The sequence below is a fragment of the Oncorhynchus kisutch genome, linkage group LG9 (assembly GCF_002021735.2).
Source record: "Oncorhynchus kisutch isolate 150728-3 linkage group LG9, Okis_V2, whole genome shotgun sequence".
Classification (NCBI taxonomy): domain Eukaryota; kingdom Metazoa; phylum Chordata; class Actinopteri; order Salmoniformes; family Salmonidae; genus Oncorhynchus; species Oncorhynchus kisutch.
In genome coordinates, this window is record NC_034182.2 from 26,109,518 (window position 1) to 26,134,007 (window position 24,490).

At 46.2% G+C, this 24,490-nt stretch overlaps 4 protein-coding genes across 8 annotated transcripts; 1 reads left to right on the forward strand and 3 right to left on the reverse strand.

Moving 5' to 3' along the window:
* Positions 1 to 2,478: 2,478 nt before the first annotated feature.
* On the reverse strand, positions 2,479 to 6,822 carry si:dkey-85k7.10 (endonuclease domain-containing 1 protein). The gene is made up of 3 exons (XM_020491478.2): positions 3,814 to 6,822; positions 3,142 to 3,348; positions 2,479 to 3,011 (listed from the first exon to the last, which is right to left on the reverse strand). Exons 1-3 carry the CDS (start codon positions 4,138 to 4,140, stop codon positions 2,634 to 2,636), a joined length of 912 nt encoding a protein of 303 aa, XP_020347067.1. The 5' UTR covers positions 4,141 to 6,822; the 3' UTR covers positions 2,479 to 2,633.
* Positions 6,823 to 9,830: 3,008 nt separating this feature from the next.
* LOC109896997 (endonuclease domain-containing 1 protein-like) lies at positions 9,831 to 12,560 on the reverse strand. Its single transcript, XM_020491481.2, has 4 exons — positions 11,794 to 12,560; positions 11,125 to 11,325; positions 10,631 to 10,903; positions 9,831 to 10,333 (listed from the first exon to the last, which is right to left on the reverse strand). Exons 1-4 carry the CDS (start codon positions 12,085 to 12,087, stop codon positions 10,217 to 10,219), a joined length of 885 nt encoding a protein of 294 aa, XP_020347070.1. The 5' UTR covers positions 12,088 to 12,560; the 3' UTR covers positions 9,831 to 10,216.
* On the forward strand, positions 10,278 to 23,874 carry LOC109896994 (perforin-1). 2 transcript variants are annotated; one of them, XM_020491477.2, is made up of 7 exons: positions 10,278 to 10,390; positions 20,610 to 20,977; positions 21,227 to 21,390; positions 21,782 to 21,971; positions 22,169 to 22,338; positions 22,467 to 22,890; positions 23,109 to 23,738. In XM_020491477.2, exons 2-7 carry the CDS (start codon positions 20,714 to 20,716, stop codon positions 23,568 to 23,570), a joined length of 1,674 nt encoding a protein of 557 aa, XP_020347066.1. In that variant the 5' UTR covers positions 10,278 to 10,390; positions 20,610 to 20,713; the 3' UTR covers positions 23,571 to 23,738. The 2 variants fall into 2 exon arrangements, with proteins under 2 accessions (XP_020347066.1, XP_020347065.1); XM_020491476.2 differs by lacking the exon at positions 10,278 to 10,390 and adding an exon at positions 17,318 to 17,443 and having other exon boundaries at positions 23,109 to 23,874.
* LOC109896996 (endonuclease domain-containing 1 protein) lies at positions 13,065 to 21,338 on the reverse strand. Of its 4 annotated transcripts, XM_020491479.2 has the most exons (4): positions 21,199 to 21,338; positions 16,531 to 16,875; positions 16,017 to 16,220; positions 14,983 to 15,711 (listed from the first exon to the last, which is right to left on the reverse strand). In XM_020491479.2, exons 2-4 carry the CDS (start codon positions 16,828 to 16,830, stop codon positions 15,307 to 15,309), a joined length of 909 nt encoding a protein of 302 aa, XP_020347068.1. In that variant the 5' UTR covers positions 16,831 to 16,875; positions 21,199 to 21,338; the 3' UTR covers positions 14,983 to 15,306. The 4 variants fall into 4 exon arrangements, with proteins under 4 accessions (XP_020347069.1, XP_031688110.1, XP_020347068.1 ...); XM_020491480.2 differs by lacking the exons at positions 14,983 to 15,711; positions 16,531 to 16,875; positions 21,199 to 21,338 and adding exons at positions 13,065 to 13,797; positions 14,279 to 14,634 and having other exon boundaries at positions 16,017 to 16,128; XM_031832250.1 differs by lacking the exons at positions 16,531 to 16,875; positions 21,199 to 21,338 and adding an exon at positions 13,065 to 13,797 and having other exon boundaries at positions 14,279 to 15,711; positions 16,017 to 16,094.
* Positions 23,875 to 24,490: the final 616 nt, after the last annotated feature.

The window sequence follows — 24,490 nt, forward strand, 5'->3', positions numbered from 1 at the left end:
TCTGGGGTAGCTAGTTTTAGCTTGGTACCTAGCTAGCACCAATAAACCCAGCCTGAAAATAATGACCAGTAGAAACTGCAGTCATTGTTCACCTATTGAAATTGAACTTCAGTTCATGAAAATAAATAGCTAGCCAGCTACTTAACCTTGTTGCCAAAAGCTAACGTTATTAGCAACCAGCTAGCTTCATATGGTTGGTGTGGCCTGACCACACCGGGTTATGTGTTGTGAAGCTAGCCACAAAAAGGATTGGAATTTGCAGTTTGCCTTCAAAATAAAAGTATGTCATTGACAGTGATGCAAATGAGTACAAATAGTAGAATTATGTCATACTTTTATTTTCAAGGCTAACCGCAAAGTCCACTATTGTGGCTAATCCTTATTGTGGCTAGCTTCACATTTATCAAATAAGAGCTGTCTTATAAATTAGGGTTATTTTAGATGATGACACCTAGCTATATAATTAGCTAGCTAACCATAGCTACTGAAACAGATTGTCATTTAGCTATGCTTTTGCGGAAGAACATTGTTTGCATCCATGAGCTAGCTAGCTAGCTTTTTTTCATGACCAGCATTGTACGTGCGCGAGACAACTTTACCAGCATCATAGCAAACATATTGATGAATTGTTGTGAAAAATGAAATACGCGTGATAGTGTAATCAATGTGTAATAACGACGTAAAAATTAAATTGTGGTGTGCAGTCATATTCAGGTCCTGATTGGTCAACAAGCTTATTTGACACGTCAAATAGTGTTAAATAGTATCTATTTTGACACGCAAAGACCCAAACGGTGTTCCATAGAAATCCTGGTTGAGAATGAAACAAATGAACAACGAAACAGCACAGCAAGTAAGTGAAAGAAATATGTTTTGATGATGTTTTACTGGTAATGGGGACATATGTAAATGCCAACAAAATAACTTTTTGGTGTGTGTGTGTGTGTAACCTTTATTTAACTAAGAAAGTCAGTTAAGAATAAATTCTTATTTACAATGACGGCCTACACCAGCCAGACCTGGACGACGCTGGGCCAATTGTGTGCCGCCCTATGGGACTCCCAATCACGGCCGAATGTGATACAGCCTGGATTCGAACCAGAGACTGTAGTGATGCCTCTTGCACTGAAATGCAGTGCCTTAACACACACACATGGACGCAGTGGCCTAACTATTTAACTGTACTAGAATGCTTAAAAGGCCGCTAAAATTGTAAATATCGGATATCGGTATCGGCCAAACATGTAATATCAGTGTATAGTCTAATAAACGGCATGGTTTCCCGAGTCGTGGTGGGAGGACTACACCAGAGGGGGCTGGTGGGAGAAGCTATAATAGGACAGGCTTATTGTAATGCTTGGAATCGAATAGAGGGAATGGTATCAAGCTAATGGAAACCTAATTCCATTCCAGACATTACAATGAGCCTGTCCTCCTATAGCTTCCTCTGGACGACACACCATGCCATTGCGTGACTCCAAGTTTACTTCGATATGATTGTTGTTAGCACCCCTATTTCAGTCTGAATTTTTTTCCTTTTCGTAGCTTTTATGGGTTGCACTGTTGTATTTCATAGTATGACGTTGTATAGTCCCCACAGGCTTTAAAAGGATGATTTTGACCATATATGGTTAATTAGGGGCGTTTTAAAATGCAAATAGCCAACGTCGTGCACGATCACTGAGTCTGAGAACAATTGGTATTTATCAATGGTTATCTCCTACCGGTGTGCATATGAGGCTCGTAGGATTGTTTGATAAATCACACTTTTTCTTTGCCAACGAAAATTGTCAATTTAATTCGTAAGTAGTATTTGAGAATAGTTTCTATGTAATATTGATAAATGAGGTCCCTGGAACTTTCAATAAATTCCCTGGTTTTCCAGAAATCCCAGTCCGCGGAATCAGGATGGAATAAGCAGGAAATCAGGGATCCTCCAACAGGGATTTCTGGAAAACCAATATTTTCCTTTTACGTTCCAGGGAATTTTGCAACCCTAGTTCTGTGGCAGTAAATAAACCTTTAAAAGATGACTACAAGCCTGGTGAATATAATTCCGGAATGTGAATACAGTAATTATCCAACATGAATTCTTATGGATTCACTTCATCTCATACCAGATAATCAACATCCTTCTATGACGTTCAGTGCAGTCTGTCTCTGCAGTAGAGAATATAAGCCCGGCAAGTTCTCCTTGATTCAAATCACTCCGACTTGTTCTTGTTACCCAGAGGCCAACATGCAAATGAAGCTTCTGATCAAAGAACAGACGTTGGGTTTTAAATAGGACATGATTATTTTACATGGAGAAGGGTTTTACCACCCAAATGCTGCTATGTCTATAATCTCAAAAGGCTCTGAGTCTGACTGCACATTTTAGGAGCAGTGTCTGCATGAAAGTGAGCTGTTTCTTGAACTAGGGGTTAGGCCTACACTTCACAATAGTTGTTATACATTGAATGGACAATGGAGGCGGAACAAGGTTTGAAAGATCATCTTTATTGCTTGTAAGCAACAACTCACCCACAGGCTACATTCATATTTTCACAATCCACTCGATACAGAAAGCAGATGACAATGTAGAGGTGACATTGAGGCTGGCATGATTGTAATCACTATCACAAGGTTGCTCACTATGAGTCAGGCACACAGTCGTTGTAGAAGATCTGGAAGTTCTTGTCCACGTCCATCCTTCCCCTGAGGAACTTCTCCAGGTTCTTCACCGGAACCTCCACCAGGTGGTTGTTGACGCGGTCATTCAGCCCGTAGGCCCCGAACGCCGGGAACTTGTACCGCAGGAAGTAGGGCGCGTTCTGGTCGTAGTCGGTGCAGCAGTAGGCCGACCACATGTACTCGGGAATGGCTACGCGGTCCAGGTTGTCACGGCGGATCATGTTCCCAGAGGTTGTGACCCCGGTGATCACGTAGGCTTTGCCGCGGCAGTAGTTGTTGAGGCGTTTGCGGATGAGGTCCTCGTGCTCGGCCCAGGGCCCGATATTGAACTCACGGATCTGGGGCAAAAAGAAAGATCATTCCTGTTATTTCCCCATACTTCTTCTTCTTCCACCCTCCCCTACGCTTAAACAGTGTAAGGTAGACACACCAAACTAACTATTATATGTGCAAACTGAACCAACTTACCTGGGGCACCACGTTGGTCAGTGTGTAGGTGGAGGCCTTGTCCAGGGGATCAGCCTGGTGCTCGTCGGGGTTGAGATGCCCTCTCTCGTACTGGACCACGTCAGCATAGTCCTCCAGCACCGCCTGGCTGTCCTCAAAGTTCATGTGCATGTGGGAGGAGGACTGGGGGAACGGCTCCATGTTGCTACTGCCCTTCTCTGATGCCAACTAAGGACGGACGGCGGGTGGGGGGGGTGGGGGGGGAGTGAGGGGGTAGAGGATACAGACGGACGGAGAAGGGGGGGGGAATAGAGCCAGAGGGGGAGAGAGGGGATTTTGATGAAGAAATTATGATGAATTTAATTTGCATATGCACAATACTGCTGCCTACATGAACAGATTACAACCATGTCCTATTGTAACACCAATTCACACAGCCCGTGATGCAGCGAATATTAAACTCCTAATTTTGCCTAGAGCAGCAATATTGTCCTCACAGCTCGGCAAGCTTTACCTACTAGTGTATGGATGTCAGTCATCTGCATCCATGAGAGAACCTTTATCAAAACATGTTTTGAAATTACATAATGGGGATGCTGACTCGCTATATTGGAGCATATAAACATTTCTGGCCTATGTTCAAAGGTGACATCCAACACACACACACACTACATAACACACACAATATTCTACCTGTGGCTCGAACATCCAGGGGAAGTCGACCCTCTTCTCGCCATCGGACTTCTTGAAGGTATAGGCTGAGTAGACAGGGATGTGTTTGTGGGGGTCGTAGAGGGTGACGAAGCGGGGCTTGTCCTCGTAGCGCTGGCAGAGCTTCTTCAGGGAGTTACCGAGGAGGTAGCCCCGAGGTGGGGTTCCCATGTACAGGGAGTCCTTACAACGCTCCACGTGGTTAAAGTCCTCCACCACCCCGGCCTGGGACTCTCGCACACAGCCCAGTATCAGCAGGACCACCAGGGACAGAGAAGAGTAGATGGATAAGTGTTTCACGGTGACCATGTTAGCTACTCAGTCTCTCTCTCTCGAACTGATCTTGTTTAGTTGTCTTGTTTGCCTCCCTCTGTGTCGGCATGTGTTCCCCTCGCTCCCTCTGCCCTTCACACACTACTGTTGCTATTTTGTACGTGAGATTCCTGTCTCTCCCTTCACTCTTTCCCGTGGTAGTCTATAACTCTCTGTACAGTCTCATCTCTCTCATGACGAGATACTCAGTGGGTCGGCCCATCTCGACTTCCCATTGTTAAGTCTATTTCCATACATTCAAAGTGGCGAGCCGGCCGTAGCAAAGTGAAGAGCATCAGTTAATGTTATCAGTGTTCAGCTGTCTTAGATTACCCAGGACTAGTCCCAGCTAAAGCATGATGCATTGGATAGATGTCTTATACTTGGTAATATGAAAACACAGGCTCTGTTAGGTCCTGAAAGGCTGTGTTTTTTGTTATGTATCTCATGCTCTTTGCTCTGTAAAGAGGGACCCAAGGTCACCTGTGTCCATCGGTGCAGAACGTAGTCGGAGCTGATTGTGATCTCTCCACTGTAGACTGCCTCTCATCCTCTGAAGTGGAGAGATGCAAAGTGTGTGTAGATCTGTGGCTAGTCTTATCTGCTTATCCTCTCATGTAAAGACTGAGGTGTGAGCAGAATAAGGCTTTGTACAGAGGTAGATTGGAAATGAAACTTCAGGAAGGCTCTGAAACAAAATGGAGGCCTAGCTGTACCGTGGCAATTTCCCTTCAGACTTCTTGTGGATTCATTGATTTTCACTGGAATTAGTATGATGGGTTTCCAGTGAAGAAGTATGTGGAGGTACAGAAAAACAACATTCCATCCAGGAATTTCAGTGAAATCAGTAGCAACGACTTTGTTTTTATTTCTACTCATTATTATTGGTGAAACCTGTCTGAATAGTTGCTGTTTCACTCAAGTTTCTGTTGAATGTGGGAGTTGTTTAACACCCAGAGGTCGCATGACACCCCTTCCGCGCAGCAGCTGAATATTGCTCTGAATAAAAAGCGTTGCTAATGTATTAGTCATATCATAGCACGCGTTTATATATAGCACATCTGTTGTATGTCGGAGGAAGTGAGTCATCCAACTGTTCGGTGAACTTTATTCAATCAGACGTACAGTGCCTTCGGAAAATATTCAGACCCCTTGACTTTTACCACATTTGTTTGTGTTACAGGCTGAATTTAAAATGTTTAAATTGAGATTTCGTGTCACTGGCCTATATACAATACCCCATACTGTCAAAGTGGTTTTGTTTTTTGACATTTCAAATTTTTTAAATAAAAAAATTAAAAGCTAAAATGTCTTGAGTCAATAAGTTATGGCAAGCCTAAATAAGTTCAGGAGTAAACATTTGCTTAACAGTCACATAATAAGTTACATGGACTCACTCTGTGCAGTAATAGTGTTTAACATAATTTTTGAATGACTACCTCATCTCTGTTTATTTTATTTTTTATTTAACCTTTATTTAACTAGGCAAGTCAGTTAAGAATAAATTGTTATTTTCAATGATGGCCTAGGAACAGTGGGTTAACTGCCTTGTTCAGGGGCAGAACGACAGATTTTTACCTTGTCAGCTCAGGGATTCGATCTTGCAACCTTCCTGTTACTCGTCCAAGTCTCTAACCACTAGGCTACCTGCCGCCCTACACATACCATTACCTGTAAGGTGCCTCAGTCAAGCAGTGAATTTCGAACACAGATTCAACCACAAAGACCTGGGAGGTTTTCCAATGCCTCGTAAAGAAGGGCACCTACTGGTAGATGGGTAAAAAAATAAGCAGACATTAAATATCCCTTTGAGCATGGTTATTAATTACACTTTGGATGGTGTATCAGTACACCGAGTCACTACAAAGATACAAGTGTCCTTCGTAACTCAGTTACCGGAGAGGGGAAAAAACACTCAGGAATTTCACCATGAGGCCAATGGTGACTTTAAAACAGTTACAGAGTTTAATGGCTGTGATAGGAGAAAACTGAGGATGAATCAACAACATTCTAGTTACTCCACAATACTAATCTAAATGACAGAGTGAAAATAAGGAAGCCTGTACAGAATAAAAAAATATTCCAAAACATGCATTCTGTTTGCAACAAGGAACTAAAGTAATACTGCAAAAAACTGTGGCAAAGTAATTAACCTTTTGTCCTGAATACAACACATTTCTGAGTACCACTCTCCATATTTTCAAGCGTAGTGATGGCTGCATCATGTTATAGGTATGCTTGTAATTGACTAGGGAGTTTTTCCGGTTAAAAAATAAACTGAATGGAGTTAAGCACAGGCAAACTCCTAGAGGAAAACCTGCTTCTGTCTGCTTTCCACCAGACATTTGGAGATGAATACACCATTCAGCAGGACAATAACCTAAAACACAAGGCCAAATCTACATTTCCCTGGAGTTGCTTACCAAGAAGAGAGTAAATGTTCCTGAGTGGCAGAGTTATAGTTTTGACTTGAACATCTATGGAAAGACCTGAAAAGGGTGTTCTAGCAATGATAAACAACTAATTTGACAGAGTTTGAAAAGTTTTTAAAAGAATCATGGGCAAATGCTGCACATTTCAGGCGTGGAAAGCTCTTAGAGACTTACCCAAAAAGACTCACAGCTGTAATCGCTGCCAATAGGTTCTTCTACAAAGTATTGACTCAGGGGTGTGAAAACTTATGTAAATGAGATACAGTGGGGCAAAAAAAGTATTTAGTCAGCCACCAATTGTGCAAGTTCTCCCACTTAAAAAGATGTAGGATTTTTAATGAATTTATTTGCAAATTATGGTGGAAAATAAGTATTTGGTCAATAACAAAAGTTTATCTCAATACTTTGTTATATACCATTTGTTGGCAATGACAGAGGTCAAACGTTTTCTGTAAGTCTTCACAAGGTTTTCACACACTGTTGCTGGTATTTTGGCCAATTCCTCCATGCAGATCTCCTCTAGAGCAGTGATGTTTTGGGGCTGTTGCTGGGCAACACAGACTTTCAACTCCCTCCAATGATTTGCTATGGGGTTGAGATCTGGAGACTGGCTAGGCCACTCCAGGACCTTGAAATGCTTCTTACGAAGCTACTCCTTCGTTGCCCGGTCGGTGTGTTTGGGATCATTGTCATGCTGAAAGACCCAGCCACGTTTCATCTTCAATGCCCTTGCTGATGGAAGGAGGTTTTCACTCAAAATCTCAGGATACATAGCCCCATTCATTCTTTCCTTTACACGGATCAGTCGTCCTGGTCCCGTTGCAGAAAAACAGCCCCAAAGCATGATGTTTCCACCCCCATGCTTCACAGTAGGTATGGTGTTCTTTGGCTGCAACTCAGCATTCTTTGTCCTCCAAACACGACGAGTTGAGTTTTTACCAAAAAGTTATATTTTGGTTTCATCTGACTATATGACATTCTCCCAATCTTCTTTTGGATCATCCAAATGCTCTCTAGCAAACTTAAGACGGGCCTGGACATGTACTGGCTTAAGCAGGGGGACACGTCTGGCACTGCAGGATTTGAGTCCCTGGCGGTGTAGTGTGTTACTGATGGTAGGCTTTGTTACTTTGGTCCCAGCTCTCTGCAGGTCATTCACTAGGTCCCCCCCGTGTGGTTCTGGGATTTTTGCTCACTGTTCTTGTGATCATTTTGACCCCACGGGGTGAGATCTTGCGTGGAGCCCCAGATCGAGGGAGATTATCAGTAGTCTTGTATGTCTTCCATTTCCTAATAATTGCTCCCACAGTTGATTTCTTCAAACCAAGCTGCTTACCTATTGCAGATTCAGTCTTCCCAGCCTGGTGCACGTCTACAATTTTGTTTCTGGTGTCCTTTGACAGCTCTTTGGTATTGGCCATAGTGGAGTTTGGAGTGTGACTGTTTTATATAGGTGTCTTTTATACTGATAACAAGTTCAAACAGGTGCCATTAATACAGGTAACAAGTGGAGGACAGAGGAGCCTCTTAAAGAAGAAGTTACAGGTCTGTGAGAGCCAGAAATCTTGCTTGTTTGTAGGTGACCAAATACTTATTTTCCACCATAATTTGCAAATAAATTCATTAAAAATCCTACAATGTGATTTTCTGGATTTTTTTTCTCATTTTGTCTGTCATAGTTGAAGTGTACCTATGATGAAAATTACAGGCCTCTCATCTTTTTAAGTGGGAGAACTTGCACAATTGGTGGCTGACTAAATACTTTTTTGCCCCACTGTATCTGTATTTCATTTTGAATACATTTGCTAACATTTCTGAAAACATGTTTTCACTTTGTAATTATGGGGTGTTGTGTGTAGATGGGTCGGAAGAAAAGCGATGTAATCCATTTGGAATTCAGTCTGTAACACAGCAATATGTGGAATAAGTCAAGGGGTTATGAATCCATTCTGAAAGCACTGTAAATCACATCTGAAGCTATAGACAAACAGTGAGTTTCTCCAGCAGACAGGATTTAAAGCAAATACGAAGCTACGGAGGGGAAGACATGTTTAGCCTCTCAGTTGTTTGGTAACATGACTGTTTTCTTTTCTTTTCACAATGGGGGTATTTTGGTGCTCGTTGAAATTCCTGGCCTTTTCTGGATATGTTCAGTTAAGCATAGTTATATTTTAACATACTGCATGTTATGTATCTAACTCTGGCAGTATTTAATACATATTATTTAGCTGTCTTTGTTTAGGAAATAAGTCAAAGTCTATGAATACTTTCTGAAGACACTGTAGGAACATTTTCCAGCACGATTTACATGATCTTTGAGGAGGAAAAAAACATAAATCCAAACCATGAGTTTTGTCAATCAAGAGCAGCAATTTAAGAAGACTACTAGAGTTAACTTGTTTCCATTGCAGGAAGTGTAAATGAAATGTAAGGAGTTTGGGGGAGGCAAAGGCCCACAGTGAGACCAGAGGTGTGTTTGGCAGGGCATAAAGTTCTGGAACCTTCAGATAGAAAATCTCTGGAACTCCTCCAGCTTCTTAATGGTCAACTCCAGGACCTGGTGGATGAGTGAACGAACAGAGGAAGAGATGGATGAATGAACGAGTGAGTGAGTGAAGGAACTATATTTTTTATTTGCGGGTCAATTCGTTGTTAGCAACCCATCCCTTACAGGATTATTTGACACATTTTCACAAAAGTAATATTCTGTATGTAATATAATAGTAAAATAACTAGATTTACCTCGTTGAAGGCGTAGTAGGTGAAGTCTGGAAACCTAGCTGTGCCATGAGGATTTTACTTCACAGGCTGGATTGTCACTGGAGTTAGTATGATAGGCTTCCAGTAAATAAGATTGTGGATCACAGGAGGTTGGTGGCATCTTAACTGGGGAGGATGGGCTCGTGGTAATGGCTGGAGCGGAATTAGTGGAATGGTATCAAATAAATCAAACGCATGGTTTCCATGTGTTGGATGCCATTCCATTTGCTCCGTCCCAGACATTATTATGAGCCGTCCTCCCTGTGGACGTATAGCAAAACAACATTTCATCCAGGAACTTCAGTGACACAAGTAGCAATGACTTTTGCTAGTTGTAAGACCTGTTTGAACAGTTGTTTTACACATTTCCTGTTGAAAACCACAGGAGGGTAGTGGAAGGTGTTAAAACATCTGCCTGAGGGGATGTCAACCACATTCTCATATCTCATATTCTAGAGTAGAGCACAACCAACCATAGGACTAAACCACAACCTCTATTGTCATGTTGTACTTTATTTGAGCTGGTATGTTATTTTCTTCACAGGTCACATGACACCCCTCCCACGCACAAACTGAATGTTGCTCTGAATAAGAACCTTGCTAATGCCACGTTATAGAACTCATTTTATGACAATATATATCAATTGTATGTCATAAGATGAACTTTATGTAATCAGACACAGATGGAAACATCATTTTGGCCCACATGATCTATGCAGAAAGTATTTGGAGAGGGGAAAAAAAACATGAATCAATCTATCAATAACAGCAATTGAAGAAGACTGCTATATTGTTGACTACTTGTTTCCATTGCAGGAAGTGTAAATGAAACGTAAGGTCTTGTGGTTTGGGGAGGCAAGTCCACTGAGAGACCAGGGGACCTAATGCAGAGCAAAGGCAGGCGGGACACAGTCATCCACAAAGATCTGGAAGTTCTTGTCCACGAAGGTGGACCTCTGGAGGAACTCCTCCAGTTTCTTGACGGACAGCTCCAGGACCTGTTGGATGAATGAACGAACGGAACAAAAGTGATGAATGAATAAATTAACGATTGAGTGAGTGAATGAACAAACAAATTCATATTTTTATTTACGTGTCAAGTCCCCTTTCGGGACCCATCTCTTGCAGGGTTATTGTATGTGATATAACAGTATATGAGAGTAGACAACACTAAGCCATCGCCCAAGATCTGCCAGATTGCTACATTAGTTTTGTTTGTTTTTAAAGCATCTTTGAGATTTTCTTTGTAATGAAAGGCACTATATAAAATACATCTATTGTTATTCTAGATTTACCTGGTTGTTCTCCTTCTCATTGAGGGCGTAGTGGGCGAACGCCGGAAACTTGTAGCGCTCATCGTACGGCGCGTTGTGGTCGTAGTTGGTACAGCAGTAGGCCGACCACAGGTACTTCGGGACCGCCACGCGGTCAATGTTATGGCGCCGGATCATGTTCCCTGAAGTGGTGATTCCGGTGACAACGTAGGCGGTGCCGTGGCAGTAGTTGTTGAGGCGCTTGCGGATCACGTGCTCCTGCTCTTTCCAGGTGCCCGCGCTGAACTCTCTGACCTTAAAGGCAGTGTTACTTCATACACAGGTGCCTCTGTTTATTGGTTGCTAAAGCTGGTGTTGGTATTTTACTTTGGTATGAAATGATTTGACTGGGATTTTAATTTCATTTATTTAAAAAAAATGTATCTCAGTCCATTACCCCACTGTTATTCTTTTTGTTCAATACATAATGTGACAGTACAATTTTAAGTGAAGAACTTGAAAACAAAATGGCGGACCTGGGGCACCACGTTGGTCAGAGTGTAGGTGGAGGCCTTGTCGTCTGGGTCGGCTTGGTGCTCGTCAGGGTTGAGGTGGCCACGCTCGTAGAGGACGGCGTTGGTGTAGTCGTCCAGGATGGCCTGGGCGTCCTCAAAGTTCTTGTGCATGTAGCCGCGCGGGAATGGCTGCATCTCCCTGGTGTCAGAAACTGTGGACAGCTGGGTGGGAGAAGGGCAAACAAACAATGATAGAGCGCGAAGGAGCGATAAATAGTGTCGTAGATATGGATATGAGATTAATGAATAGACTACGTTTTGAAACGCTTGCTCGCTGTAAAAAGGAGACTTTATGATCATTCAAATATTAGCCTATGAAAGGATGTGCAGCAGTCTGTAATTTTCATGATGACCATAGAGTATTGGCTTTGTTATTGAATTACATTTAAATGATATAGAGTGAAGCTAGCGCTACATTCTTTCAAAAGCGATGGCAAAACATACCTTATGATATACTAGTGAGAGCCAATCAATATGGATTAATCCACTGGACTGGCATTACAGTGGTTGCACCGCAAATGGCGCCCTATTCCCTATGTAGTGCACTACCTTTGTCAAAAGTAGTGGACTAAATAGGGGATAGGTAGCCTTTTGGGATGCAACTATTGACTTGAAATGTCTCCAGGTTACCTGTGGCTCGTACATCCAGGGCACGTCCACCCTTTTCTCCCCGTCGGAGCGTTTGAAGGTGTAGGCGGAGTAGATGGGGACGTGGTTGGCCGTGTCGTACAGCGTGACGTAGCGCGGCTTGTTGTTGTAGCGCTGGCAGATCTTCTGGAGCGAGTGGTCCTCCAGGCCCACGGGGGGCGTCCCCATGTACAGGAACTCCCTGCACTCTGGAGAGAGCTCCTTCTCCACCGTTCCCTGGACATCCGTCATCGCCATGGTGACCAGGAGGAAGGCCTGTGCCCAGAGTGGGGCCATGGTGACTTAGCTAGTCTGTCTTTCTGTCTCTCTTGGTTCCCCCTCGGTCTTTCTGTCCCTCTTAGTACTTGTGTGTGTTTCTGTACCTGCCCTGAGTTCTTGGTGCCGGCAGCTCTGAATGAGAGGTACACCTGTGTGTCAGCATTAGCGCTCCCTAATCTGGGCTCATTATGCAAAGCCATGCACACCTTCTCTATCAGCTGACTTTAGCCGCCTATCATTGACAACCTGAGTTCTATTGAAATAAAGATATCATTGCTAGCCTGGTTCCAGATGTCTTTGTGCCGTATTGCCAATCCTTATAGTCTTTGGCATGACAACAACTATAGAAGTTGGCAATACAGCACAAAGAGACCTGGGACCAGGCTAGGCTATTGCCAAAACCTGATGGGTTTTGCTATTGGTGGCCCTGGTGGTATGGCTGGACTCCGCTGGGTTCACTTCTAGTGACTGATGACAGAAGACTGTCACTCCAGAACGAGTAGTTCCTAATCAAGTGTTTTTTTCTGAAGAGTACTAGAGAATTAGAACAGAAACCACACTCAGCTGAGCTCGCTCTGAGGTGACAAGTTCCTCTGTGTTTGTGGTTATACAGCATGTGGTAGGTTCAATCTCATCCTAGCAGACTCTGGTTACTGGACTCATAGATGATGGTCTTGTTATGCTGCGTGACCATGTAACGTTGTGTTGGCGACATGTGGGACTCGGGCAGTGACTTGTTGGGAAATCAAAGAGCCCTTGCAGCAAATTCGTATTTCACTTTAAGGTGGAAACGAAGGTCATGTACCTCAATGACACGAGTGAATTACTTTGAATGCGTCTGTCAACGACCCATTTGCTAGTAAAGGTCATTGAAGTGTATTTGTCTGCACATGTGTGTATTGTGCATAGGATCAAATGATTGGTGAATGGAAACTTGATATGCGGGCTAATTTGGTGTTTTGTGGTATTAATATTGTCATGGATTAAATGAAGACAAACAATGAATTAAACAAATGTATAATGATAGCTTTATTGGTTAGTAATTTCATAAATATCACCATATCATTTATATTTTCAGTGGCAGGAACATCTCCCTCGATCTCTCTCTTTTAAAGATTGTCTCTTGACATTCACTCTCATATCCGTTCACACTTCAGGGACACAGTTTCCATTGAACAGCTGAAAGTCCTGATCCACAGCCATCTCTCTATTCACCAACGCCTCCACGCTCTTCGTCGACGTCTCCGTGACCGCGTTATCTACCACGTCATTAAGCCCGTAGGCTGCATAAGTAGGGAACTTGTACCGGAGCTCATACGGCGCACTGAGATCAAAATCAGGACAGCAGTAGGCTATCCACAGATGTTTGGGTACCCCCACCCGGTTAACGTTACCTCTCCGGATGGTGTTCCCAGTTGTGGTGACGCCACTGATGATGTAAGCCGTTCCACGACAATAGTTGTTGAGGCGTTTGCGGATGCCCTCCAGGTAGGGTAGCCAGTGGTGGTGGAGGAACTCCTTAGCCTGGGGAACCACGTTGGTCAGGGTGTAGGTCGAGGCCTTGTCCCCAGGACTGGCCTGGTGCTGGTCGGGGTTCAGTTGGCCACGCTCGTAGACGACTGCGTCGGAGTAGTCGGCCAGCACCGCCTGGCTCTCCTCTAGGGCCAGGAGGCTGGAGGGAGAACCAGGGAAGGGCTGCATGTTACCCATCCCAGAGCCACGGGACAGCTGGAGGACAAAGGAGGAGATGAAGAGGGTTAGAGCGATGTCAGTGTGTGATTACACAGACAGAAAATAGGTACAACACAGTATATGAGCCAAGAGGAGAGCAAGAGAGGGGTAGAGTGCAACAAATAATTTCAGATAGAAAATGTGAACAGGAATATCGTTTGTTAATACTATGTGACAATGTGTATCTACTACCTAGACTTTGTCACAGGGAAAGCTGTTCATTGTGAGGGCAATTTCATTGCTCTACTGTCTACGTATCGCCCTACATAAAGCCCTATTCTCCCCACTGTAGCAGACGGTCTATTCTTTGAACGACTCACCGACTCCTCTTCTTCAGTTTGATTTGACCACAGACTTCAATAGAACAGACCATTGTGTCTCTATGACTTTGTCTGTGTAGACGATGGAGATGCTTGATCTCGACCAGAGAGACCTATCAGTATAGTTAGTAACAAACAAAACAAGTCTAGGCCCTTACCTGTGGTTCGTACATCCAGGGCAGACCTTCCCTGCTCTCACCATTGGAGCGTTTAAAGGTGTAGGCGGAGAAGAGGGGGATCCTGCCTGCTGGGTCGTACAGGGTGGCGTAGCGCGCCTTGTCCCCGTAATGCTGGCAAACCTTCTGGAGGCCCTGAGTCCCCTGGAGGCCCCTTGGGGCCAGGCCCCTGTACAGGAACCGGCTGCATTCCCTGAAGGAGGAGTCCACGCTGGAGTTTACTGGGGGAGGTAGAGGAAGCAGGGCCAGAGCCAGGAGCACACAGGACAGCAACATAGTGCGGTGTGGATACACTATCCTGTCTGTCTGTCTGTACCTGCACCGGACGGTTAGTGTGGCTATGGACAAGAGAAGGAGAATGGGAGGAGGGAATAGGGAGGGAAGGAAGGATGGAGGGTAGGAGGTGAGATGAAGGGAGGGCTTCCAGAGTAGGTGATGTCATGATTTCTTCAGCAGGTCTGAGAACAGTGTTTTAGAACTGTAGAATAGAACTGGTGAGAACCATAAACCCACTGATAGTATGCAAAGAAGTGACTCTCATTCAGCCAGCGCTATCTGTGTGCAAGCATTGGGTTACCATGGACGTGTGGTTAGCTAGTCGACTCATGCACCAGGCCTCTACCATTGTTTTTACACTGCACCGCGTATGTCCCATATTCCATGCAAATATTGGCTGTGAAACTATATTGAACAGAATCTTTTTTATTACGTTACAACATTACAGCTGTAGCTTACTATGGTACTTTCATTGAAGCAGTATACTGTAGTCCTGTCGGTTTAAGTTCCATGCAGCACACTTTGTTCAGAGCGTTTCTATGAGGTGTGAAGAAAAGTGTTGCTTCGTGATGTGGTTTCTCACACGTTTGAGACCGACGAGAGCTTTTTGTTGTATTTTCAGTTCAGTTGATTGATTGTGCATGACAATTATTGACAGTTACTTTGTAAGAGTATAAAATGTGAATAAAATAAAAGTACAGTAAAACAACTAAAACAGACACACACACAGAGGCCTATCTCTTCCTCTTCTTTTTGAAGGTGTTCTCTGACACACAGTCCTCGTAGAAGATAGCCAGATTACTATCCATGTCCGTTTGTTTCTTCAGAAAGCTCTCCAGTGTCTTTAAAGGCACCTCCATGACTCCATGGTCCTCCTGTTCATTCAGTGCATAGGCACCATAGCTAGGGAACATGAAACGCACCTCATAGGGAGAGTTACGGTCGAACCGTGGGCAACAGTAAGCCAACCACACGTGTTTGGGGATCCCCATGCGGTCCTCGTTCCCCCGACGTATGGTCGCCCCGGAGACTGTCACCCCGGTTACCACGTAGGACTGCTTTCCGCGGCAGAAGTTATTGAGGCGGCGGCGCACGGTATCCAAATAGGAGCTCCAGGTCTCTTCCAGGAAGTCTGTGATCTGGTACCAGGACATTAGCTAACATTAACATAACATTCAATTCTAAATAGGATTATAAACTGGGTGGTTCGAGCCCTGAATGCTGATTGGCTGACAGCCGTGGTATATCAGACCGATTGACAAAACATTTATTTTTACTGCTCTAATTATGTTGGTAACCAGTTTTTAATAGCAAAAAGGAACCTCAGGGGTTTGTGGTATATGACCAATATACCACACCCTCTCGGGCCTTATTGCTTAATTATAACATGATTTATAATGTCCCAAAACCATTCAAAAATGTATTTGATAACAAAATGGCTGACCTGGGGTACCACGTTGGTCAGGGTGTAGGTGGAGGCCTTATCGTCTGGGTCAGCCTGGTGCTGGTCTGGGTTGAGCAGGCCTCGGGAGTACTCCACGGCGTCTGAGTAGTCCTCCAGCACCGCCTGGCTCTCCTGGATCAGAGGCTCCGGGTCATCACTAGGGGGCAACACCTTCATGTTCCCACCCTCATTCCCAGACACCAGCTGTGGAGTGATTGGGGGGGGGGGGGGGGGATGATTTAATGACAGATAAGATAGTTTGTAAAAATAGAGGTTTTTGAAAAGTTGAATTTAGATAGTAAGAGTGGTTAGATGAGAATCATTCGTTTAGGTGGAGAAAAAGCAAGCCCTCATGACAAAGGCAGGACCCCCAATGCATTGGCTGGTAATTCATTAAGATGGGACTGTTATTGCAGGAGAATACTGCGGTATTGCATGAGAGTATCACAGTACGTTGCTGCTGAAGATCTCTCTCTACCTGCTGTGATGATGTGACACGATAACAGATCTCTACCTGTGGCTCGTACATCCAGGGCGTGTCCATCCTCTTCTTCCCGTCGTTCTTCTTAAAGGTATAGGCTGAGTAGAGGGGTAGGCGACGGCTGCCGTCGTACAGGGTGGCGTAGCGCGCCTTGTCCCCGTAGCGCTGGCAGATCCTCTTGAGGCTGTCCCTGGTCCCGTCGATGCCTGTTGGTGCTGCCCTCATGTAGAAAAACTGTCTGCAGTCTCTAAAGCTGTCGGATACACTGGCACCAGACAGCCAGATCCCTGCCAACAGGAGGAGGGCCAGCAGGTAGACCCGCAATGGACGCATCTTAGCCTGGGTACAGACCCTACAGCGGAGAGGGTGGTGGCAGTACTAGGAGGAATAGGGAAGGCTGTTTATACATCCAGGAGTAGACTACTGTAGGGTTCAGTACCAGATGCAGTCCACACAGCACAGAGGGAGGTTGACTGCCAAAGCAAGGAAATGGCTCTGTATGCAAAGTGGCTATGCATAGGACTGATTTGATTGGATGCGTGGTTGGCTAATCATGGAGAGAAGGAGCACATTGGTGAGAGGACTTCAAAAGTAGTCTAGTGTTAAGTGGAATGAAACTTCTGGGCCTAATCTTGTTTTCTAGTGCCATGAGACATTCATCCATCTGTCTGCGAAGGGTTTCTCGTAAGTAAACATCCACTTTCACACCAACACACATTGCAACAGCTTGTGGTGGTATACTGTGTATAGCCAAAGAAAACTACAGGCCCCGGCTATATAAACAAAGCCTTGACCGCAACAACAAAAATACATCCCACATAGTGATTCCTTCAGTCAGTCAGTCATCACACAGACAGACAGACGGACAGGTCAGGACACTCCATTGTTCTAGGAGTTGATTTTCATCAACCTCATCATTACCAAGAGATTGTGATTGATATGTCAGGTAAGAGGTTACTCTATATCAGGGGTATTCAACTGGGGTTCCATGGAGATACTGCAGGGGGTCCGCACATTTCTTCCAATAAAAAAAAAATATTTATTTTTTAAATATCGCTAGCAACAACAGAATAAACACATTTTGCATTACATACATACAGTAGAAACAATGATAATATATTCTTTCTAATGATGTCAACTTTATTCATCATACCCTAATATTGAGCAAATTGCACTAATTGGAGCTAATTACAGAGAAATGATAGTCAAAGTATCTGACATTGGCTATGAAAAAGCACCCGTTAATACTAGTCGCTGCAAGTGCAAAGGCAATGGTGCCGCGTTAGCGGAGACTGCATTCACGGTAAACGCTACATATATCGGCTCAATGGGAAATTACCTTTACATTTCTATCACACAACCTGTAGCACTTCAGCAATACAGATTGAATCATTTTTACCAAAACACTTGGCTAACCTTTATTTAACCAGCTGATATATGAGTGAAAATGTGTTTGGAGTTACCTTTTTAGCTAGTAGACTATGTATTTTACACTTCCAATTATAATGTGAAAAGGTCAAAATAATACAAATAATACAAATCAAATCTATTCATTTTTAAATGTTGATTACTTCTCCTTGCTATTTAGCTGATAATACCATGGTGGGGGTCCCTGGGTTACCGGTTTGCCTGGGTGGGGGTCCCTGGGTTACCGGTTTGCCATGGTGGGGGTCCCTGGGTCAGCGGTTTGCCATGTTGGGGGTCCCTGGGTTACCGGTTTGCCATGGTGGGGGTCCCTGGGTTACCGGTTTGCCTGGGTGGGGGTCCCTGGGTTACCGGTTTGCCTGGGTGGGGGTCCCTGGGTTACCGGTTTGCCATGGTGGGGGTCCCTGGGTCAGCGGTTTGCCATGTTGGGGGTCCCTGGGTTACCGGTTTGCCATGGTGGGGGTCCCTGGGTTACCGGTTTGCCATGGTGGGGGTCCCTGGGTCAGCGGTTTGCCATGTTGGGGGTCCCTGGGTTACCGGTTTGCCATGGTGGGGGTCCCTGGGTTACCGGTTTGCCATGGTGGGGGTCCCTGGGTCAGCGGTTTGCCATGGTGGGGGTCCCTGGGTTACCGGTTTGCCATGGTGGGGGTCCCTGGGTTACCGGTTTGCCATGGCGGGGGTCCCTGGGTTACCGGTTTGCCATGGTGGGGGTTCCTGGGTTACCGGTTTGCCATGGTGGGGGTCCCTGGGTTACCGGTTTGCCATGGTGGGGGTCCCTGGGTTACCGGTTTGCCATGGTGGGGGTTCCTGGGTTACCGGTTTGCCATGGTGGGGGTCCCTGGGTTACCGGTTTGCCATGGTGGGGGTCCCTGGGTCAGCGGTTTGCCTGGGTGGGGGTCCCTGGGTCAGCGGTTTGCCATGGTGGGGGTCCCTGGGTTACCGGTTTGCCATGGTGGGGGTCCCTGGGTTACCGGTTTGCCATGGTGGGGGTCCCTGGGTTACCGGTTTGCCATGGTGGGGGTCCCTGGGTTACCGGTTTGCCATGGTGGGGGTCCCTGGGTTACCGGTTTGCCTGGTTGGGGGTCCCTGGGTTACCGGTTTGCCATGGTGGGGGTCCCTGGGTTACCGGTTGGCCTGGGTGGGGGTCCCTGGGTCTGCGGTTTGCCATGGTGGGGGTCCCTGGGTCTGCGGTTTGCCATGGTGGGGGTCCCTGGGTTACCGGTTGGCCTGGGTGGGGGTCCCTGGGTCTGCGGTTTGCCATGGTGGGGGTCCCTGGGTTACCGGTTTGCCATGGTGGGGGTCCCTGGGTCTGCGGTTTGCCATGGTGGGGGTCCCTGGGTTACCGGTTTGCCATGGTGGGGGTCCCTGGGTCTGCGGTTTGCCTGGGTGGGGGTCCCTGGGTTACCGGTTTGCCATGGTGGGGGTCCCTGGGTTACCGGTTTGCCATGGTGGGGGTCCCTGGGTCTGCGGTTTGCCTGGGTGGGGGTCCCTGGGTTACCGGTTTGCCATGGTGGGGGTCCCTGGGTCTGCGGTTTGCCTGGGTGGGGGTCCCTGGGTTACCGGTTTGCCATGGTGGGGGTCCCTGGGTTACCGGTTTGCCATTGGGGGGGGTCCCTGGGTTACCGGTTTGCCATGGTGGGGGTCCCTGGGTTACCGGTTTGCCATGGCGGGGGTCCCTGGGTCTGCGGTTTGCCATGGCGGGGGTCCCTGGGTTACCGGTTTGCCATGGCGGGGGTCCCTGGGTCTGCGGTTTGCCATGGCGGGGGTCCCTGGGTCTGCGGTTTGCCTGGGTGGGGGTCCCTGGGTCAGCGGTTGGCCTGGGTGGGGGTCCCTGGGTCAGCGGTTGGCCTGGGTGGGGGTCCCTGGGTCTGCGGTTTGCCTGGGTGGGGGTCCCTGGGTCAGCGGTTGGCCTGGGTGGGGGTCCCTGGGTCAGCGGTTGGCCTGGGTGGGGGTCCCTGGGTCAGCGGTTGGCCTGGGTGGGGGTCCCTGGGTCAGCGGTTGGCCTGGGTGGGGGTCCCTGGGTCAGCGGTTGGCCTGGGTGGGGGTCCCTGGGTCAGCGGTTGGCCTGGGTGGGGGTCCCTGGGTCTGCGGTTTGCCTGGGTGGGGGTCCCTGGGTCAGCGGTTGGCCTGGGTGGGGGTCCCTGGGTCAGCGGTTGGCCTGGGTGGGGGTCCCTGGGTCAGCGGTTGGCCTGGGTGGGGGTCCCTGGGTCAGCGGGTTGGCCTGGGTGGGGGTCCCTGGGTCAGCGGTTGGCCTGGGTGGGGGACCCCGCTCTATAGTCATTCCAAAAGAAAACAATACTTTTCTTTTGTCGTTTTTTCCCTTTCCGAACTTTTTTAGGGGAACAGCAGTCCAATCACCCTACGCCTTGTACTGTTTAATGGAGATTATTACAGAGAGAGATGAAGTGAGTAGGGAGACAGATAAGAGATGTGCAGTTGAAGAAGTCGACTCCGGTAGCGAACGCCGGTCTCTCACGGGGGAATATGGACTCTTGAATTAACTGAGCTTTCGCAATACGAATCTCTGGCACATACAGTAACACTCTTATGTGTTTCAGTCAAAATAGCACCACAATATCTTAACACTAGACTACTTTTGAAGTCTGAAAATGTCTGACAACTTTAGATTTTGGTTCAATATTAAAGAACACTATTGAATTGAATATCTACCTCCTCCTCCTCTCCAGGCATACAGACTACTCTGGTGACCCTGCTATGGCTGTGGGGATGGTGGCTGACCCCCGTTCTGCCCGCGTGCACCACGGGCCGGCCAGCAAGGTGCAAGGCTGCCATGTCAGCTCCTGGTACCAACCTGGCGGGCGAGGGTTTCAACATTGTCACCATGGAGCGCAAGCAGGCCTATGTTGTTGATGTGGACAACTGGAAGACCCCAAATGGAGCCTGTACCCTCTGTGTTAACCCTTTCATGGAGGGCCAGACTCAGAGGCTGCCCGCAGCTGTGGTGGACTGGCGTCCCTTGCATCAGTGTCACATGAAGTTGTCCAGCATTGTCTTCGACTCCAGCGAGTCGTTTGTGAGCAGCAGCCAGACAGATGTAATACTACTACTACAGATACTACTAATACGGCTACTACTTCTAATACAACTACATCTACTACTATAACAACTACTACTACTATAATTATAACTAATCCTACAGAAAATAATAATTGATATATTAAGCATTTTATAATAAGACTAATAATATATAGAAATAAGAATCAAATGTATAATACTACTAATAGAAATAAGAATCCCATTATGGGGTAAACTCACTTAATCCACCACCGATGTGTATATATAGGTGGACGGCAGTTGGCAGATTGGTCTGGACGTTAATATCCCCAATGCTAATGGGTCGGCCATGGTGGGGGGTACCCACTCCAGAGCTGCCAAGACGGTGATGAGCCAGTCCAAGAAGGACAAGTACAGCTTCATCAAACAGGATATACACTGCTCCTATTACAGGTTACCTATTACTTCTATGAATATAATAACTTCACACTTGTATTAGAAAGTTCACCTTCCTTTATATAGCCAACACTGCCCTCCAATGGCTATAGTAAGGTATACACTAGATTATAATAGTTGTGCACACACTCTGGGGTGTTAAAGAATAGTTATTTTGCGATAGAATATCCTGTTTCAATTGTAACTACATAATGTGTTTTGTTGACAATTTGTAGCCACATTGTTATTGAATTAGACTTCTTGAAAATAGTCAAACTTCTATCCCCATAGATAGGCCTACTTTTAGGCAGGGACTTTGATGCACCCCTCAAAAAGGCCACAAAATGACAAAACCATTTAGAGAAAGATAACAAAGTAGTTTATTCTCTATCTTGGGTTTCTTCCTCAGTTACCGCCTGATAGAGGACCCTCCCCTGCACCCCGAGTTCTCTCGCTCCCTGGGCATCCTGCCCCCCCTCTACACCGACCAGACCAAGGCTGACTACAATCGTTTCCTCGCGACCTTCGGTACCCACTATATCCGGAAGGTTAAACTGGGGGGGCGGGTGAAGGGCGTCACCTCACTGCGCGTGTGCAAGGTAAGACTTCTCAAACTCTGCAAATGACATTCTTATTATTGATAGTGGTATGCCTATTTGTGGTGTACAACTTATTGAAGATGCGTTCATGTATTTAGGCAGATTATATAGTTCTGTTTTTAATTTTATTGTATGACATCACATTTGATTTAAGAGTCTGCATATGTACCAAGATGTTTTAATAAACCCAAACCTAGGCGGCCGTCAATGGTTACAACGAGAACGAGATCAAGGACTGCCTGGAGGCCGAGGCCTCTGTCGCCACCAACTGCGGAACAGCCGAAGCCAATGCAGAGACAAAGTTCTGCAAGAGTGACCTCAAAAAACGTAACACCAGTGACACCTTCAGCAGTACCTTCAACGAGAGGTTTGATCGATTTCAGAAATGTTATCGATTTTTGGTGGGATTAATGGGCATTATACAAGACTTAGAAAAAACACATTTCCAATAATGTCCTCAAGACAAAACATGACTGACGATAAACAAACATACAGGTTTACCGAGGTGGTGGGGGGACAGACGGACGGAACGCCCGACCTGCTCTTCTCCAAGATTGGTGAAAACTCCAAGGCCTTCGCTGATTGGGCAAGTAGCCTGAAAACCATACCTGATATCATCAACTACTCTCTCCATCCTCTCCACCTATTGGTGAAAAAGGCCAGCAAGAGGGCGGGGCTGAAGAAGGCCGTCGAGGACTACATCCTGAAACACGCCCTGTTCAAGCACTGCTCTGGGAAGTGCAAGGGAAGCTCCAGGTCCAGTACCCATGACTCCTGTCAGTGTGTGTGCCAGACCAGTAAGGAGATGACCAGCCAATGCTGCCCACAGGAGAAGGGCTTGGCTCACCTTACCGTCACCGTGAAGAAAGCCAGGGACCTCTGGGGAGACACCACCTCCCAGACCGACGGCTTTGTCAAGGTATTATTCATCTCTTTTATTTTCGAATTTTAATTGACTATGAAGTTTGTTTTCAAGTGCACTTTAAAGCTACAGTCTAGGATTTGACAAGGGTTACATCTCCCTAGCCCCATACCCGAGCTGCATACTAAAACAAGTGATGGGGGACCTCGTTTTGTCGTTTTTCTAATCACATACTGTAGCTTTCAATAAAGTTTGATTTGGTTTGCTTCGTCAAGGTGCTCATGGGAAAAGACGTCAAGCAGACCAGGGTGATCCATAACAACGACAACCCCATGTGGAAGGAGGTCTTCAAATTTGGGACAGTCAAGCTCTCCCTGGCCAGCGAGCTCAAGTTCACTGTATACGATGAAGACAATTGGTCGAACGAACTCCTGGGGGAATGCAAAGTACAGCCCGTCAAAGCTGGGATTCACGACGATATGTGTCCCATGAGTCACGGCAGCCTGTTCTACTCCTACAAGGTCGACTGCGCCCCAGGGCTTCGGGGCCACACCTGTGGGGAGTACGCCCCTTCCGGGATGAACTCTGACCTCTCTTACCTCTATACCTCCCGCAACGCCCTGAACATGACTCAGGAACTGCTGGCTCACATCCGGATGGGCCAGCCCCTAGGAGACCCTTTGACCTTCTTGGTGAAGCAGAGGGATAATGATCACCCTGCCCTCAGTGACCCGTGATCAAAATACAGTGCCTTGCGAAAGTATTCAGCCCCCTTGAACTTTGCGACCTTTTGCCACATTTCAGGCTTCAAACATAAAGATATAAAACTGTATTTTTTTGTGAAGAATCAACAACAAGTGGGACACAATCATGAAGTGGAACGACATTTATTGGATATTTCAAACTTTTTTAACAACTCAAAAACTGAAAAATTGGGCGTGCAAAATTATTCAGCCCCCTTAAGTTAATACTTTGTAGCGCCACCTTTTGCTGCGATTACAGATGTAAGTCGCTTGGGGTATGTCTCTATCAGTTTTGCACATCGAGAGACTGAAATTTTTTCCCATTCCTCCTTGCAAAACAGCTCGAGCTCAGTGAGGTTGGATGGAGAGCATTTGTGAACAGCAGTTTTCAGTTCTTTCCACAGATTCTCGATTGGATTCAGGTCTGGACTTTGACTTGGCCATTCTAACACCTGGATATGTTTATTTTTGAACCATTCCATTGTAGATTTTGCTTTATGTTTTGGATCATTGTCTTGTTGGAAGACAAATCTCTGTCCCAGTCTCAGGTCTTTTGCAGACTCCATCAGGTTTTCTTCCAGAATGGTCCTGTATTTGGCTCCATCCATCTTCCCATCAATTTTAACCATCTTCCCTGTCCCTGCTGAAGAAAAGCAGGCCCAAACCATGATGCTGCCACCACCATGTTTGACAGTGGGGATGGTGTGTTCAGGGTGATGAGCTGTGTTGCTTTTACGCCAAACATAACGTTTTGCATTATTGCCAAAAAGTTCAATTTTGGTTTCATCTGACCAGAGCACCTTCTTCCACATGTTTGGTGTGTCTCCCAGGTGGCTTGTGGCAAACTTTAAACGACACTTTTTAGGGATATCTTTAAGAAATGGCTTTCTTCTTGCCACTCTTCCATAAAGGCC

Excerpts from the sequence above, each read along its gene's own strand:
- si:dkey-85k7.10 (XM_020491478.2), bottom strand. The coding sequence starts at position 4,140 with ATGGTCACCGTGAAACACTTATCCATCTACTCTTCTCTGTCCCTGGTG. Across the intron at positions 3,349-3,813 it reads CCTGGATGTTCGAGCCACAG|TTGGCATCAGAGAAGGGCAG; the intron begins GTAGAATATTGT and ends GTCCGTCCTTAG. Across the intron at positions 3,012-3,141 it reads TGACCAACGTGGTGCCCCAG|ATCCGTGAGTTCAATATCGG; the intron begins GTAAGTTGGTTC and ends TTTTTGCCCCAG.
- LOC109896997 (XM_020491481.2), bottom strand. The coding sequence starts at position 12,087 with ATGGCCCCACTCTGGGCACAGGCCTTCCTCCTGGTCACCATGGCGATG. Across the intron at positions 10,904-11,124 it reads TGACCAACGTGGTGCCCCAG|GTCAGAGAGTTCAGCGCGGG; the intron begins GTCCGCCATTTT and ends ACTGCCTTTAAG. Across the intron at positions 10,334-10,630 it reads ATGAGAAGGAGAACAACCAG|GTCCTGGAGCTGTCCGTCAA; the intron begins GTAAATCTAGAA and ends TTCATCCAACAG.
- LOC109896996 (XM_020491479.2), bottom strand. The coding sequence starts at position 16,830 with ATGCGTCCATTGCGGGTCTACCTGCTGGCCCTCCTCCTGTTGGCAGGG. Across the intron at positions 16,221-16,530 it reads CCTGGATGTACGAGCCACAG|CTGGTGTCTGGGAATGAGGG; the intron begins GTAGAGATCTGT and ends ATCACTCCACAG. Across the intron at positions 15,712-16,016 it reads TGACCAACGTGGTACCCCAG|ATCACAGACTTCCTGGAAGA; the intron begins GTCAGCCATTTT and ends TCCTGGTACCAG.
- LOC109896994 (XM_020491476.2), top strand. Across the intron at positions 21,972-22,168 it reads CCTCACTGCGCGTGTGCAAG|GCGGCCGTCAATGGTTACAA; the intron begins GTAAGACTTCTC and ends ACCCAAACCTAG. Across the intron at positions 22,891-23,108 it reads AGACCGACGGCTTTGTCAAG|GTGCTCATGGGAAAAGACGT; the intron begins GTATTATTCATC and ends TGCTTCGTCAAG.